At 42.1% G+C, this 14,197-nt stretch overlaps 1 protein-coding gene across 2 annotated transcripts; it reads left to right on the top strand.

Annotated features, from left to right (window-relative positions):
* The first annotated feature begins 1,244 nt into the window (after window positions 1-1,244).
* Window positions 1,245-12,645, top strand: egfl7 (EGF-like-domain, multiple 7). 2 transcript variants are annotated; one of them, XM_085359947.1, is made up of 9 exons: window positions 1,245-1,429; window positions 4,647-4,904; window positions 5,459-5,581; window positions 6,507-6,619; window positions 8,259-8,354; window positions 8,438-8,650; window positions 10,329-10,405; window positions 10,730-10,892; window positions 12,142-12,645. In XM_085359947.1, exons 2-9 carry the CDS (start codon window positions 4,825-4,827, stop codon window positions 12,159-12,161), a joined length of 885 nt encoding a protein of 294 aa, XP_085216073.1. In that variant the 5' UTR covers window positions 1,245-1,429; window positions 4,647-4,824; the 3' UTR covers window positions 12,162-12,645. The 2 variants fall into 2 exon arrangements, with proteins under 2 accessions (XP_085216073.1, XP_085216074.1); XM_085359948.1 differs by lacking the exon at window positions 5,459-5,581.
* The last annotated feature ends 1,552 nt before the right edge of the window (window positions 12,646-14,197 follow it).

The following is a 14,197-nucleotide window of genomic DNA, read 5'->3' as shown; positions in this document are numbered from 1 at the left end:
CTTTGTTATCGGAGAAAATAGTTCTTTGTATGCTGGGAGGGTCTGATTTAGTCAATATAAGCTCTTGAACAAACACTTAAAAAAGGGCCAAACATCCCCATTGCATAACAAAGAGAAACAAGCCAGAACACAAATACATATTTTTTAAAAATCAAGGCATTTATCATTAGTGCAGAAGGAAAGTTCCGGTTTCTGCCACTTAAAGCTCACCCTAAATGCACACACTGAAGTTGTCTGAGTGTGCACGCACACATAAATGCATGTGCAGCAGAGCAGCTCTGCACACTAAATCCTTCTCATCGGATTTGTCAAAGTTAAACTCAGTTTAAATGAGAAGGTTGAGGAGCCTGTTGCTGATACAATGTCAGCTGCAGCCACCGAAATGCACTTTGGTTCAAATGAGATTCCTATGAACACAGGCAGGAACACATCCAACACGCTCCAGGAGCTTTACAAGACTGAGCGCGGCGATTTAACCCAACAAACGAATGAGTTCTCACACGTCAGGCAAACAAACAAGGATTCAAAAAGTGAATCACAAGGAAGGAATTCTAAAGATGGGAATTCTAAAGTGAATTCATGCATCTGGAAAATGTCAGGAGAAGTTTGGGGTTTGCAGTTTATCAAACTATTGGTCATTACTGTGGAGGTGGGAGTGAGACATATAAGGGAGGTGATCAGGAAAGTCTCTTTTTTTTCTTAATATAATAATAGTGGTCTGACAATGAGTTACAGGCTACCATTTGTCCCACTGCACTGCACTGATCTACAATGGATGCATGCAAGCAGGGAAAAGAATCTACTTACTTATCATGTAACAAGCTGCAATTTCACAGATTTGATCTGGCAGTGACCTTAAACAGTTGTAAACTCGACTCTACCCTCTAATGGAATAGTAGTAAGTGCTGTTGCACTGGGCCTAGTGCGAGCTTCACTGTTCTCTATATTTGCATAGGCAGCAGGAGGCCGTGAGGTGAGAAGACTGGAGGCACTTGCCTTAAAAAAAAAAACTAAAAATGTCACAATGGACGTGGTGGTGGGGGAGAAAAAAATGCTTCAAAATCAGATTCGCCAAGCGGTTTGAGCAGGATGGAGAGTGTTTGTGCATGAGAGGGGGTTTTATCAGCGGCAAACACTCACAGGAATTCCGGTTTGGGATTGTCCATCCAATTCCTGCGTTCCACAGGAAGCTTTGCATAAAAAGCAAGTGAAATACGCCCAAAGACATTTCATTTGCCGCCAGTCGACTCAGAGGGAGCACCTCGAATGAAGAGCGAGGGTTTTTTAATTCGATGCACCAACGGTAGAAGCTCTTAAAAGAAACTGGCACCATGGAAATGTCTCGTTACCCGCCGGTCCAGCGGCGCGTGCTCATGGCCGCCGCTCAGCCTGCGCGCGCACACGCACCTGACGACCTCATACTGCAAGGGTAAGATTTGTGCCTATTTCAAAGGTCACATTCCTGCAGGTAGGACACTGCATTAACCCGTGTTTCAAAGTTAATGATAGTTTTCACATACTACAAACAGTGGGCTCGTTACTTTTCAGCTCACTCACAGGTGCGCTTCAAAGAAGGGAAATTCGTAAGGCTAGCTAGATAAAACAACCTAATTCAAATTCAGCATTGGCTAGCTGTACTGAGAAGAGTTGCTTAGCAAAATTATCCATGTTGTTGATAAAAATCTATACAGGGTTAAAAGTGCCGCAAATCACAAGAGAGTAGTGTATTTTGCGGATCTGTAGGATCACATAATTATATGTGTTATTGCACCGTGTGTGCTTAACTATCGTATAGAGTAAAACTTCAAATTGGTGGGGTTTTTTCGTTTAAAATCACCAGAGTACATGCAAATACCGAATCACGGGCCTGTACAACTTACATACATTAAAAGAGTAATCTGGTAGATAGACCAGGTCCAACACTTTCTGACCTGGATGAAAAAATACGCTGTTTTTCATCAGTGTGGTGACTTTCTGAGCTCATTTCCATTGGTTGGGTAGGGGGGGTGGTAGCCATTTGTTTTCACATAACAGGGTTGTAATGTTTAAAGTCTCAATAATAGGTTACATGATTTATAAGTATTGTTGATATAGATTTCCTTGGACTATTTTATTTTTTCAGCTTTAGCAGTTAATTAAAGGATTGGATTATTTTGTCCCTGCAATGAGCTGTTTGCGGAATAGGAAACAGCGTGATTCTTGCTTTGTGCAAAACAAAGAAAAAATATTTATTCCAACAAATGTATCGTTTCACAAAAGCAGTGGACGTATGTGTGTGTGAGACAGAGCAGGAGGAGTGATCCCAGCACCCAAAATCTGCCTCCTTGTGATGGGTAAATTGCTTGAAGGGAGGGGCAGCGTGCCTCTCTCGGGTCTCTTTACCAACCAGTCGGCAGTCGATAGTTTATGAATGAAAAAGCTGAGTAGTCTACCTACTGACGTCACACACGAGTGAACCCCCCCACCCCCCACCCCCAGTGAAGGCAAGAGTGAGCTGCGGGACACCCAGCTGGAGGAGTGGGAGGAGGTCCTACCATCGCCCCCCATGCTCTCTGACAGTCCGAGCTCTAGGACAAACCTGAGTACTGGCGGAGTTTTATCACTGGACTCTCCCCTCACTTGGCGGAATATAAGGAAACTAACTTTTATCAGACCTCCGGCTGTTTCTTTACTACCAGCAGTGTACAAGTGTGTGTGCTTTTTAATTTTTTAAATTGTTTTGCGGGAGTCATCTTAGAGGAGCTGATAGTTTATTGCACGGTTTGTCATTATTCTTATGTATCCATGCGGGCGCCCCGGAGTTTGGCTCGTGTTTAATGGTGTGTCCGGCATGCCCGCTTGTTCTTTGATGTAGGACTCTTTGGTTTTTCTTTGTATTTATTTCCGATTCTCTCGTGAAACCATGCGTTTAACGTGACTCTGTGTGCGTGAGAATAGCGCGGAGGAGAGAGGGTCTCTTAGACTTTATATACAGTGCCTGTAAAACAGCGCCCTCTCGCGGTGAATCTAAAAATGGTCCGATTGCTTTTTAATGTGTCAGTAGGCCAGGATTGATTATGCTTTGAAACATTTGCATGTGCATATACAAACACGGATTAAGTCTCTGGTGTTCCTGATGTACTTCCTGACACCCAAAAGACTTTAAAATAAAGCTGATAAAACTCCAATGTCCTAACCGACATTAACTTTTTGGACAAGTGTTTCCCCCTGTGGCGATCTTCCCCTGCCAGTGTAATGATGCTGAATCGTTAACACATATCATCTTGAAAGTGGCTACCTGCTGCACAGCGTCCTGCTCTCTGAAGTGATTTGTGAATGAATGCAGGGCTTTAGAAGTGCATGTCACGTCTTCAGGCACAAAGCCAGCCAGAGATCAGAGAGACATGCAAACTGTCATCCGTGGCTTAGTGTCACCTCCAGGATAACTGAGGACTCTCCAGCAGGCTTCGGTCCTGAAAACTGGTGATACCGCCTGGATGGATTTAATGTGCTCTGAGAGATTTCCCAGGGGTTTAGTATCGGCTGTGTTAAAACATGCCTGTAGGCTTACATTAGGGCAGGAGCGGGTCCAAGCTGACTGTCATGCACTCTGACAGTCCTACTTGGGAATGGGTGGCTCAGTCTTTCTTTTAATCCTCTACAGTATGTTATAATCTAATATGGTGTGAGGGTGGATGAACATATCTGTGAAATGAGAGTGCTCTGGCTTTTTTGTCTTTTACCCTGTGACCTCAGAGGCAGGGCAGGTGCAGGTCATCGATGCCCCTCTATGTTCTTATTGGATGCATTCAAACATCTGCCTAGCAGCGAGATCTCCAATATCTTTCCAGAAGGCTTTTCTGTGTCGTTGGGAATGTCAACTGGACATTTAGGGTTAGCGCAGAAATCCAAATGTACAGTGGGAGCAAATGAACTCTTTAGATACATGTTAGGTCTTTATTGCTGTTTTCTCATTGCACCCTGTTGAATAACTTTTAGAAACATTCACTGAGAAAAAACCCAACAGCAACAACTTTATTTGTGATATAAAATACAAATCAGGGATGTTAAAAGTTGAAAGTAAAAACTGAAAAGAGCTATAAACGATCCATTTTTTAATTGAGATGTTTCCAGATGTAAAGTCTCTCATTTTTATTTGACACAATCGCGTGTCTCTTTTGCCCAGACCCATACTGCTCAGCTCAAGCTGCTCCCTGCCGTACAAATGTGACCACTTTCCAGTTTCAGCTAGTTTTTTTTTATTTGCTACTTAATGACTTCCGGGTTCAGTAATCTGCTGTTTCTCAGGCTTCCCCTTTACCTGTTCTCAGCGACCCCACTAATCATAAGTGACAGAGCTTCTCCAGACCCATTAACATTTTCTACACAGATTTAATGGGTGCTAATCCTTTTTTGAAAAGGAGTGCAGAGGCTCTGGTGTGGTCGCCTGTAGAAATCTGCTAATGCAGACATGACACAGCTGACACTGACACCAGAGTCCTTCCCTCTAGTGGTCCATGGCTTCAAAGGAAGTAGGATTTGCTCTGTGGCTGCAAAAGAATGAACTGTATTCCATTTAAGTTTCTTTATTTATCCCCTTGTTCGCATAATTTTTTGTTCCGTTTTATTGCTTTAACACATCCTCTCCCCATGCCCTCTCCTTATAGGTAGCTGGAGTGGTCCTCCTTGAAGGAAACACATAGATATTCAGCGTGAGGAGACTTTGGATTCAATCCACACCCTTCCCCCCGTCACCCCTTCTTCATCCTCCTCTCCTCTTCCCTCCGACTGGCACGGAGAAGAGTCCAAGAGACCCAGCGAGGGAACGTGGGAAAGAGGAAGACGATGTACCAAATACTGCTCCTTTCCTCCTCCCTCTTCATCCTTCATGTGATGGCCACTCCCCAGTTCTTCGCTCACCACGGGTAATAGCTCACTTAATACTCTTCATGTGTTTGTAATGGCCTGTCATTTAGTCAGTAGCTCTGTCCTGATTTCAGCTGCAGATCTCCCCTTTAGCTGTCATTCATACTGTGACATTCTCAGCCAATGTGAATGTATACAGGTTGGTCAAATGACCTCAGTCTCTGTTCCAACTCTGAGATGCACATCAGTATGGGCAGGCTCATTTTGTCCTTTTCAGTTGATTTGTACATAGGCCAAAATTAACTGAAAGGTGAATGAAAGGTCAAGTGGCAACTTGGAGGTCGAAGATCAGCTCTTAACTCGGATACATTCAGGAGTGATTACATAGGTCATTCAGGAGCAATTAGACTCCAATCTGGAGTTTTTCATGTGAATTGGGGACCACTTAGGGCTTAAATATCTCAAACTGTTTGAACTTGGGTCTGGAATGACTTAAAAGCTGTAAAAATGTCTCCATTTAAAAACCAGCTCAGCTTCCGGTGCAGCTGGAGCGCCTACAAATGTGCACTTCTGGTCAGTTTTTAACATCAAATCTCACGTCTGCCTTTCACAGGAGAAGGGTGTGCGGCAGAGACCTCCGTCACAGTGTTGTCACTACGACAGAGTCGTTCGTCCAGCCAGTGCACAAGCCCTACCTCACCCTGTGTCAGGGGCATCGCCTCTGCAGCACATACAAGTGAGACAAACTCTCTCAGCCCTCCATACACTGAATCAGCACAAAGACACAACAACTAAATCAGACATCTACAGCTTTTTGGGGGAGAAAAACCAGCCGAACTGCACGGTCAGTTTACATCGAGAGTCAGCCTTTATCTGAAGATGTTTAGTTTATTAAGGAGTAAACAGTGCTTGACATGTTTAGGAAGGGAAAGGGTTAGGAATACAATCATAAATAGATCTTGACTTCACACAAACACACATATACACATACATGTGCATTTTTCACAGAACTGGGTCATGGTGGCACATATTTGGGTAGAATCTAAATATCGAATACTTTGTGTAACGACGGGAAATGAACTGCTTGCCCACAGAGACTGGTCGTGTTTATTTTGGACTCTATCTCCCTCCATACTTCTCTCTCTCCCTTTTTCTAGCTCTGACCCCCCCCCCAACCCACCCCTACATTCTCCCCATTTTTTTCTCTTTAACTCCTCTTGCCACCAAAATGGAGCTTCACTTTAAAGTATTTGTAACTTGTGTGCTCATTATGTAGACGATTACAGCCCTAGAAAATAGTTCCTTGTTTTGTTTTAAGAAAGCACATCCCAAACGGGTTCCTTTAGCTTTCGGTTCATCACCCCCTGCAAGCTAAACATACCAAGCTCTCAGCAGGCTGCAGCAAAAGCTCTGATTTTCGATACGATCTCCAGCCCCTCTCTCATCTCTGACACACTCTTGGAAGTCAGTGGTCCGTGGTTCAGTATTCCACCAAATTACCATCCTCTCATCAGCATTCCTGCTGTGTGACAGATCCTGGAAAAGGCCTCACAGGCTGAACCCCACACGCACAGACACACACACTTACAGATGAGAGTGATGACAGCATGAATAATTAGAAATGCCTAAACGCTGTGGGTGTCTGTACTTCGTCTCCGCAGGACTACGTACTTGGTGGCATACCGACAGGTGAACAGAGCAGCTTCTCCTTTGCATTTCTACCCAGATTGCTGCCCGGGCTGGAGGAGATTTTACTCTCACAACTGCAACCAAGGTATTTCAGTGGGATGTGATGAGTTTCAGGGTTGTTTACCTCATTTTCTTTCCCTGTGTAGCATCAACTCTTAATAGAGAGTTTAGAAAAATGCCAATTTGTTTTCTTGCTGAGAGTTAGATAAAGAGCTCGATCCCACCTTTATATGTTTAAATGTAATATGAAGCTGTAGGCTACAGCTAGCTTAATGTAGCATAATAATTAGAATAATGAGGAAAGAGCTATATTAGCCCAGTTTAAAAAAAAAACTGGATCAGCAGAAATTCCAGGAAGTCAAAGGCCCTGTCCAAGCTCCAGTCTTGGAGGCAGTTAATATAAAAAATACAAGTGACAAAACTGCAGTTCCTCAAATGTCCACTTTAGGCTTGCTTTTAAAACTCCACATAGATACCCAAATTTAAATGTTCACATTTAGAGCAGAAATAAGCGTATTTACATCCCGCTACACTATTTGTAACTGATTTCTTACTCTATTAGAAGTGTAAGGTTGGTAAGGCTTAAAGTTTGCATTATTTGGGGTGTGGCAACTTTTAGTGACAACTGTCATGGCTGCCTGCTAGGCTTCATCTCTGCATTTAAGCTCTGTGTTTATGCTCTGTGTTTATGCTGTTTTTGCCTTTTAGAGCATTTTATTGAATTTAAATAATAGCAAATCATATGGGAAGTCATTCTGTATGTTAAAAAGTTGCAGTTACCAACACAAATGCAGAGTTGAGCAGATAGCTTGCTAGCAAGCTCTCTGCAGATGGAATGCAGCTACATTTTTTTTGTACAATATTAACTCATTCACTGCCAGCCATTTTCAAATCAGGTAACTCCCCACTGCCAGGGTTTTTGAGAATTTTACTCATTTTTGAAGAGCCACAGAAAACTGTGTGTTATGATCATATAAACGCTGAACCTACCAAAATGAAGAACAGACTCTCTTCTTTCATCCAAAAAAAAAAGCTTGTTTCTACCATTTTCCATTCTTTAGTAATCAGCTGTAGAAGAGAGGTGGGTTCCACCAAAAATGCCTGTTTTGACCAAAAAAAAGGGAGAAAACGAGCTTTTTGTGAAAAATACATTTCAAGCAGAAAAGTGCCTTTGACACTAATATTTCTTGCTTTGTGACACCTCTAACATATAAAATAGTTTTTCACTTCTATAAAACAGAAATAACACTGAGAAAGGTTATGTTTTATCAAAACAATTTATTTACAAATATATGAAAAAATAAAATTCACTGACAAGCTGCCCGAGGTTGTATTCTGGCCCCTCCCATTGAAAAACGTAATTGACGTCTATAGACGTCAATGGCAGTGAATGAGTTAACTGTTTTTTTTCTGAAGTTCTGAGGTGGTGTATTTTTTATTGTTTGTATTAATTTGCTTTGATTTATTATTTTGATGTCGATCTTTTTGTCTCTGTCTCAGCAAGAACATCTGTTTCATCTCAGTGAGAAAGTGAAACTGCATATTTCCTAGAACTTAGACAGGTCACTTGTACAGATTAAAACAAACTACATTAAATTTGACAACAATTAAAATGTTAGAAAGCCAGGCTAGCATAAACCAACCCTTGCTAACTGTGATACCATGGATCCATATACAAGAGTGATCTCTTAACCAAATGATCGCTTCATAAATGTCTTTCACAGCTGTGTGCGGACAACCCTGTTTGAATGGCGGTACCTGTTTAAGACCCAACCAGTGTGCTTGTCCATTAGGCTGGATGGGACACCAGTGCCAAACAGGTACATGTGCTCATACCATTTACCTGCAAAGCCACTCTCGGGTGTCTGCGTGTATATTCACAGTGGTCTTTCTTGCCTGTCAGATGTGGATGAGTGCAGTGAGCGGCAGCGGTGCGCCCAGCAGTGCGTGAACACAGCTGGCAGCTATCGATGTGCATGCAGAGAGGGCTTCGCCCTTGCTGGAGACGGCCGTTCCTGTCAAAGCCTTCCTCCTCCATCTCCTCCTCCTGCGACTCCTACCTCCTCATCACAGAGCAGCCAGGCAACAGTGGGTGTGAGTCATCACACTGATGCAGGTAAATGACCAGGATAGGAGTGTGTCTAATTTTGTGTTACGCAGCAGCAAAGTGTCTGGACAGAAGAGAGGAACATGGCCAGCTTCGCGGTCCATTATTACTTTTGGTACGCGCTATGCCACTCTCAACTCGTACCGTGAGTAATAATGCACTGCGACTGGTGCCGACTCCAGACAGATGTCTTGCGGTCTGGCCCCGTGCGGCGAGACTGGGACCGATTGGGCTTTGATAATGACTCCTATGAGTCCTGTGAGCAAAGCAAACATCTGCCTCTAATAGAGCTCCTGTGCTAATACAGACATATTTTTATCCCACACACTCCATTAGCTCTCTTAAAAAAAGTTTAAATGTTATCTCCTACCAAGAAAAAGTCATTTTTCCCTGTGTGTGCTTACTGTATCTTAGCAACAACAGAAAAATACAAACCCCCCCTCCCTCTCCATGTCTAGAAATGTGGTCGTTGACCCGAGGATGTTCCTTTTAACTCCAATTCTGTGTCAACATTATCTGCTCTCTCAGAAATTTATGTAACATGAAAGTTTAAAGAAGACGTACCTCATCCTGAGCTTTCAAACTTGGGGGATTTTTTTTGTGAGTCACCACATTGTTAAAATCCAAAAGGAGAGAGTGTCTCCTGTACTTGCAGAAAAAGAAATATTTCTCTGTAAAGTGTGTGAGATTGCCAAATTTCTCAGGCTCTGCTCCAGACTCCCTTCTGTTTATCGAGTTTCACACTGAGCGAGTTTTCTCTGTTCAAAGGAAAGTGCTCGTCTCCGTGACTCGGGGTGATAGATCAGTGGAAGCATTGCTGAGTCTGCGAAAAGGACAGAAAAACACTCAGAGGAAAGGGAAATAAAAAGCCAATATGACAAATTTTTGTACTTTAAGAAAGCAATGTGTTCTGTGTCAGAGGCAAAAATAATTATTGCAATGTTTTTGTAAGATGTCTTTCCTGAGACAGTTTTCTGTTATTTGTGTTCATATGCACATATCAGAGTGATATTATGCCAGGGGTGTTGGACTACATTTCTATGCTGCAGTCTTTACCCCCCCTCTCGCCTGCATTCTTTTCACCCTGTTCTTGGCCAACACTTGTGTTCTCATTCCAGCCACATCAACCCCGTCTGCTGGGGGCCATCGCCAGCTCCCCCTCCCCTTTCTTCTCCTGAACCTCCACCTCTTCATCACCCTGTTTCTCAACTTATTCTTGTCTCAGTAATGGGCCACATCTGGCACAGATCGAAGGCCTGCAGCAGACACATTCCCCTTCGAGTGGAGACAACCAGGCTTTTCCTCACAGTCAAATCACAGGAGGAATGAATGTTTGCCTGTATGTTTCTCATGATCTGTCTTTGAGCTTATCTACTGGCTTTTTGGGCCATTCCCCCCTCTGTGCCCTGCATTCCCCCTCTCTCTCAGCAGCCCTGCCGTCTTCTTCCTGGTTTATACTTTGGAGACATTGCAGTGGTCATGAATCATTCGAGGAGGGACTGAAGGGGGCTTCCTAGATGCTCCAAGGAATCCAATGCAATATATACTCTGCATCATTCTCACGCATCATCACATCCATGCCCTTACCCCTCTCTCTGTTCTGCTCCTCATCAGTTTGTTTCTACAGATTCAGACTGAAGTCACCACACTCTGATGTGTATGTCTGCATTTGTGTGGTTTTCTATAGATGGAAAGTTTGGCTTGGTGGAGAATGTGACAGAGGAGGTACAGAGCCTGAGGAACCGAGTTGAGCTCCTGGAAAAGGTACACAGGAAAACTCAAGAACACATGTTCAACCATATAAAAGCCACCTACTCTGATACCTCCCAGTCTGGCTCACCAGGAAAACCTCTGAGCCTTGTGTGTGATCTGACGTCTTAGCTGCTCTTTAATCCCCCAACCAAAGATTTTTAGATATGCCAGGCCTGCACAGTGGCTTTTTAAAACTTGCACGAGTTTACTAAAATCCTTCTCATGTTAAACAATTATAAAGAGCAAATGGATGAATATATAAAATAACGATGTGTAATGGTCCTCATGTGGAACATTTTTCTCTTTTTCCTAACTTCCTCTCATCTCTCTGTTAAGAAGCTGCAGTTGGTGCTGACGCCCTTCAGCAGCTTCTTCCCACTGTCATTGGATGAGGGCATGTCGGAGAAAACCACCTTGCTATCCCACTCTTTCCAGCAGCTAGATCGCATCGACTCCCTCAGCGAGCAGATCGGCTTTCTGGAGGAGCGCCTTGGCACATGTGAGTGACTACACAGACTGACCCTTTTTATTGTTCATAAGTTAAAAGCCAGTATTTTGTTGAACTCCATGGGAACTTGGTTTCCTGGGAAAGTAGGATCTGTAACAAAAAAAGTCAAATTAAAGACAAGAGGCCACACAAAATCTCAAATGTAATAAAATTCACAATCCAATCCATCAATATAATACAATCTTGTGCCTCTAATGTAATAAGCTTTGATTATGATGTAATACAGTAAACTGTACAAGCTAAAAATGACACATTTGCTCTTAAAGTTTAACCTAATTAGGCACAGCTGAAGCTCATGGACAGCTATGTTAGACAAACTACGTTGCAGAAATGTTATAATTAATCACAAGTTGTGTATTGGTTATACGGAACTGCAGTCTATCCAACTATCATAAAAAAATACAAACAGTGGCTCTAAAGGAGTAACCAGGGGTTAAATTCAGTTTTAGTATATATCACTGAATCACAACAACAGTCACTAAAAGGTAAAAACGTATCAATGATACAGAGAAAACCTCCCATGAGCAAGCACATGGAAAAAGTGGGAAGGAAAACCTCGCTTTTAACAGGAAGAAACCTCCAACAGAACCAGGAGCAGCAAGGAGCAGCTGTCTGCCACAGCTGGTTTGGGCTGTTGGGAGGGAGACGGGATGTAAAAGACAATAAGGGATTTTTGGAGAATGGTGTTCTGTTGAAGAGCTGCTGAAACAGCGTTAGCCGTGCGGCAGACATGCCGCTTTTTATTTAAACACTCCAGTCTCTGCTGTGCTCACTAAAAAACACTTTCTTGCTACTGTGCAGCCACACGAGCCCACATCCCATTCGGCTTAACAACCTGCACCGTCATGCTGGTATTTTAAAGTAGATGAAGAATAAATGGCATACAAGATGAAGACAACAAAGTCTTCTATCAAATTTAACTTGTTTTTAACCAGAATATATTCATCAACATTAGTGTAAATGTTTAATTATATAAACAAACTTAACCAAATTTAGATTGATTGCATTTTAATAATAGCTACTTCGGGAATCCAAACACTTAAATAAAAGCATTTGAAACCAACCTCTTTTCTATTCTTTGAAAAGGTCTCCCGAGCCAGGAATACAGTTCTATTTTTTTTAAAAGTATCGTTCTTTTAATGGAAATCATGTCGGATAGCGCCCAGTGTTTTCAATCATATTTCAAAATCCACAGTTATAAACATACTTGTGGTAAGTCTTTTCATCTTCTTCCCTGCAGGTTCATGTCAGGAGAATTAGCCTCTGAACAGGGCCACCATTGTTCCAGTAAAGTTACCGTCCACGCAAACCTGCCAGACTGGACGTGCCAAGACTGCTGGCATTTGCAGCAAAGAGATTGCAGATGTCAGAAAGTGCCTCGGTCCTCGTTATGCCGTGATGTAATCGCCTTGGAAATCATTTGAGATTTTTACTATTCCTGACAGATTCATTTACTTTTCTCATTGAATCACTGTCACGTTGTTGATTTTCTAACAGTACCTGTGGTAGGGGGCAGTTTCACTATTACACCACCCCAGGAACGTCTCAATTAAACTCCCCTGTTAGAGTCAGAGGTCAAACTTGCTACTTAGTTTGTTTTTCACCAGTGCAGCTTTGTCCCAAAGTGACCTGGGGCATCTGTATTTATGTATTTAAATTATGATTACTTGTAGGTCTGTCTCAGTGCTCCAATAGACATTTATAACTAGTTTTGTAACATTTTGTAATAAAACTTCCTAATCAAAAACACGACTTACTGATTAATGTCTGCAGATATGTGAGCTTGTCTACAATGCTGATGGAAGAGTGCAATTACAAACCTGCTGACCTCATGTGTGTACAGGAAATACTGCAATCAGTGGTAAAAGTATTCAGATACTTCCAGTAAAAGCACACCAGGAAAAATGGGATTTGGAAAAAATATATATATCTACAGTCCACATTATGAGAAATGATGCTTTACATAGATACAGTTTTGTACAATGATTGTTTTCTGTAGATAAATGGGATCATTGCTTTAGAATCAGAAATCATTCTAGAAAATTCATAATTCCCTAAAAGTACATCAATGCAATGTCTTTTCCCCCCTTTTTGCTCCATGAAATTAAAAGGTTTTAGGTCTCAGAACACTTTTTGTGCTTCACAGTGCAACATGTCTGCAAACACGCAGTCAAATGTCACAGAGTTAATGTGGAATATTAATATGAAGTAGCAGAAAGTGAAAATAGAAACAAAGTACCTCCAGGTCGTTATGCCCCAACTTTAAGTCGGAGCGTAGTTTGCTGCAACTGTACGAAGCTTATGTGTGGATCTGGTCTGATGGTGTGCGGTGAACTTTGAGAACTTCTAGAAACAGCTGGAACAAACTAAGTTCTGTCGTGCCTCAGATTAAAGCCATTACTGCCGAGTCTCATACAGTAAGTACCTTTTCCACTGTTGATTTTAAAATGAGTCCCAGAGGAGGGCAAGACAGGCATTTCAGTACACGACCAATTAAGAAAAAACAAAAAGAATTTATTTACTTAATGTTATGCAAGGCATTCACATTTACCCAGAATATGTGAAATCAAGAACACTACATTAAATATTAACCAGATACTTATAATGGGCATCTATACCATGTGTGCATATGTACACACATACAATAAAGGGCCACACGCGCGCACGCACACACACACACGGCTCTGCAGGATGTCAGCTCTGTTTCTCATATCCATCTAAATTACACATTAATAGCTTTGGTGAAAACAAACTTTTTTCGCCCACGAGAACTCGGCATGAAAAGTGCTTTAAGAATACTTTGAATATTTTCCAATATCTTACATATTAGTTTGTAAACAACGGCCCTATTGGGGGGGGGGGGGGGGGGGGGGGGGGGAGACAAAAGATTTTATATATATATATAAATTTAAAAAAAAAAAAAAAGGGGGGGGGGGGGGGGGGAATTAAACAGGCAGGACTGTTGCAGAGCCTGTTAGCCAAAGCTAACAAATCACAATCTGTTGTACAAAACACCCCCAACACACACACACACACACACACACACACACACACACACACACACACAATGAACAGGGAATAAATGGATAGCACACTCCACTAAATAAATGTATATGGTATAGATCGTTTTTGGAAAGAAACCGATTTGGTAGAGTGCTTTTTGAACATTCGAAACACCTGCTGCAAAGGTATAAACTGGTCTTAGACAGCCCCCCCCATCCAAAAAAAAAAAAAGAATAGAAAAAAGAAAAATAACAAAAAATTATAATAATCATAAAATAATAGGAATAATAATA

The sequence above is a fragment of the Diplotaxodon limnothrissa genome, linkage group LG7 (genome assembly GCF_057381915.1).
Source record: "Diplotaxodon limnothrissa isolate DT_005_m linkage group LG7, D_limnothrissa_male_GT1.1, whole genome shotgun sequence".
NCBI classification, from domain to species: Eukaryota; Metazoa; Chordata; class Actinopteri; order Cichliformes; family Cichlidae; genus Diplotaxodon; species Diplotaxodon limnothrissa.
This window is presented reverse-complemented; position numbering and strand designations above follow the sequence as displayed.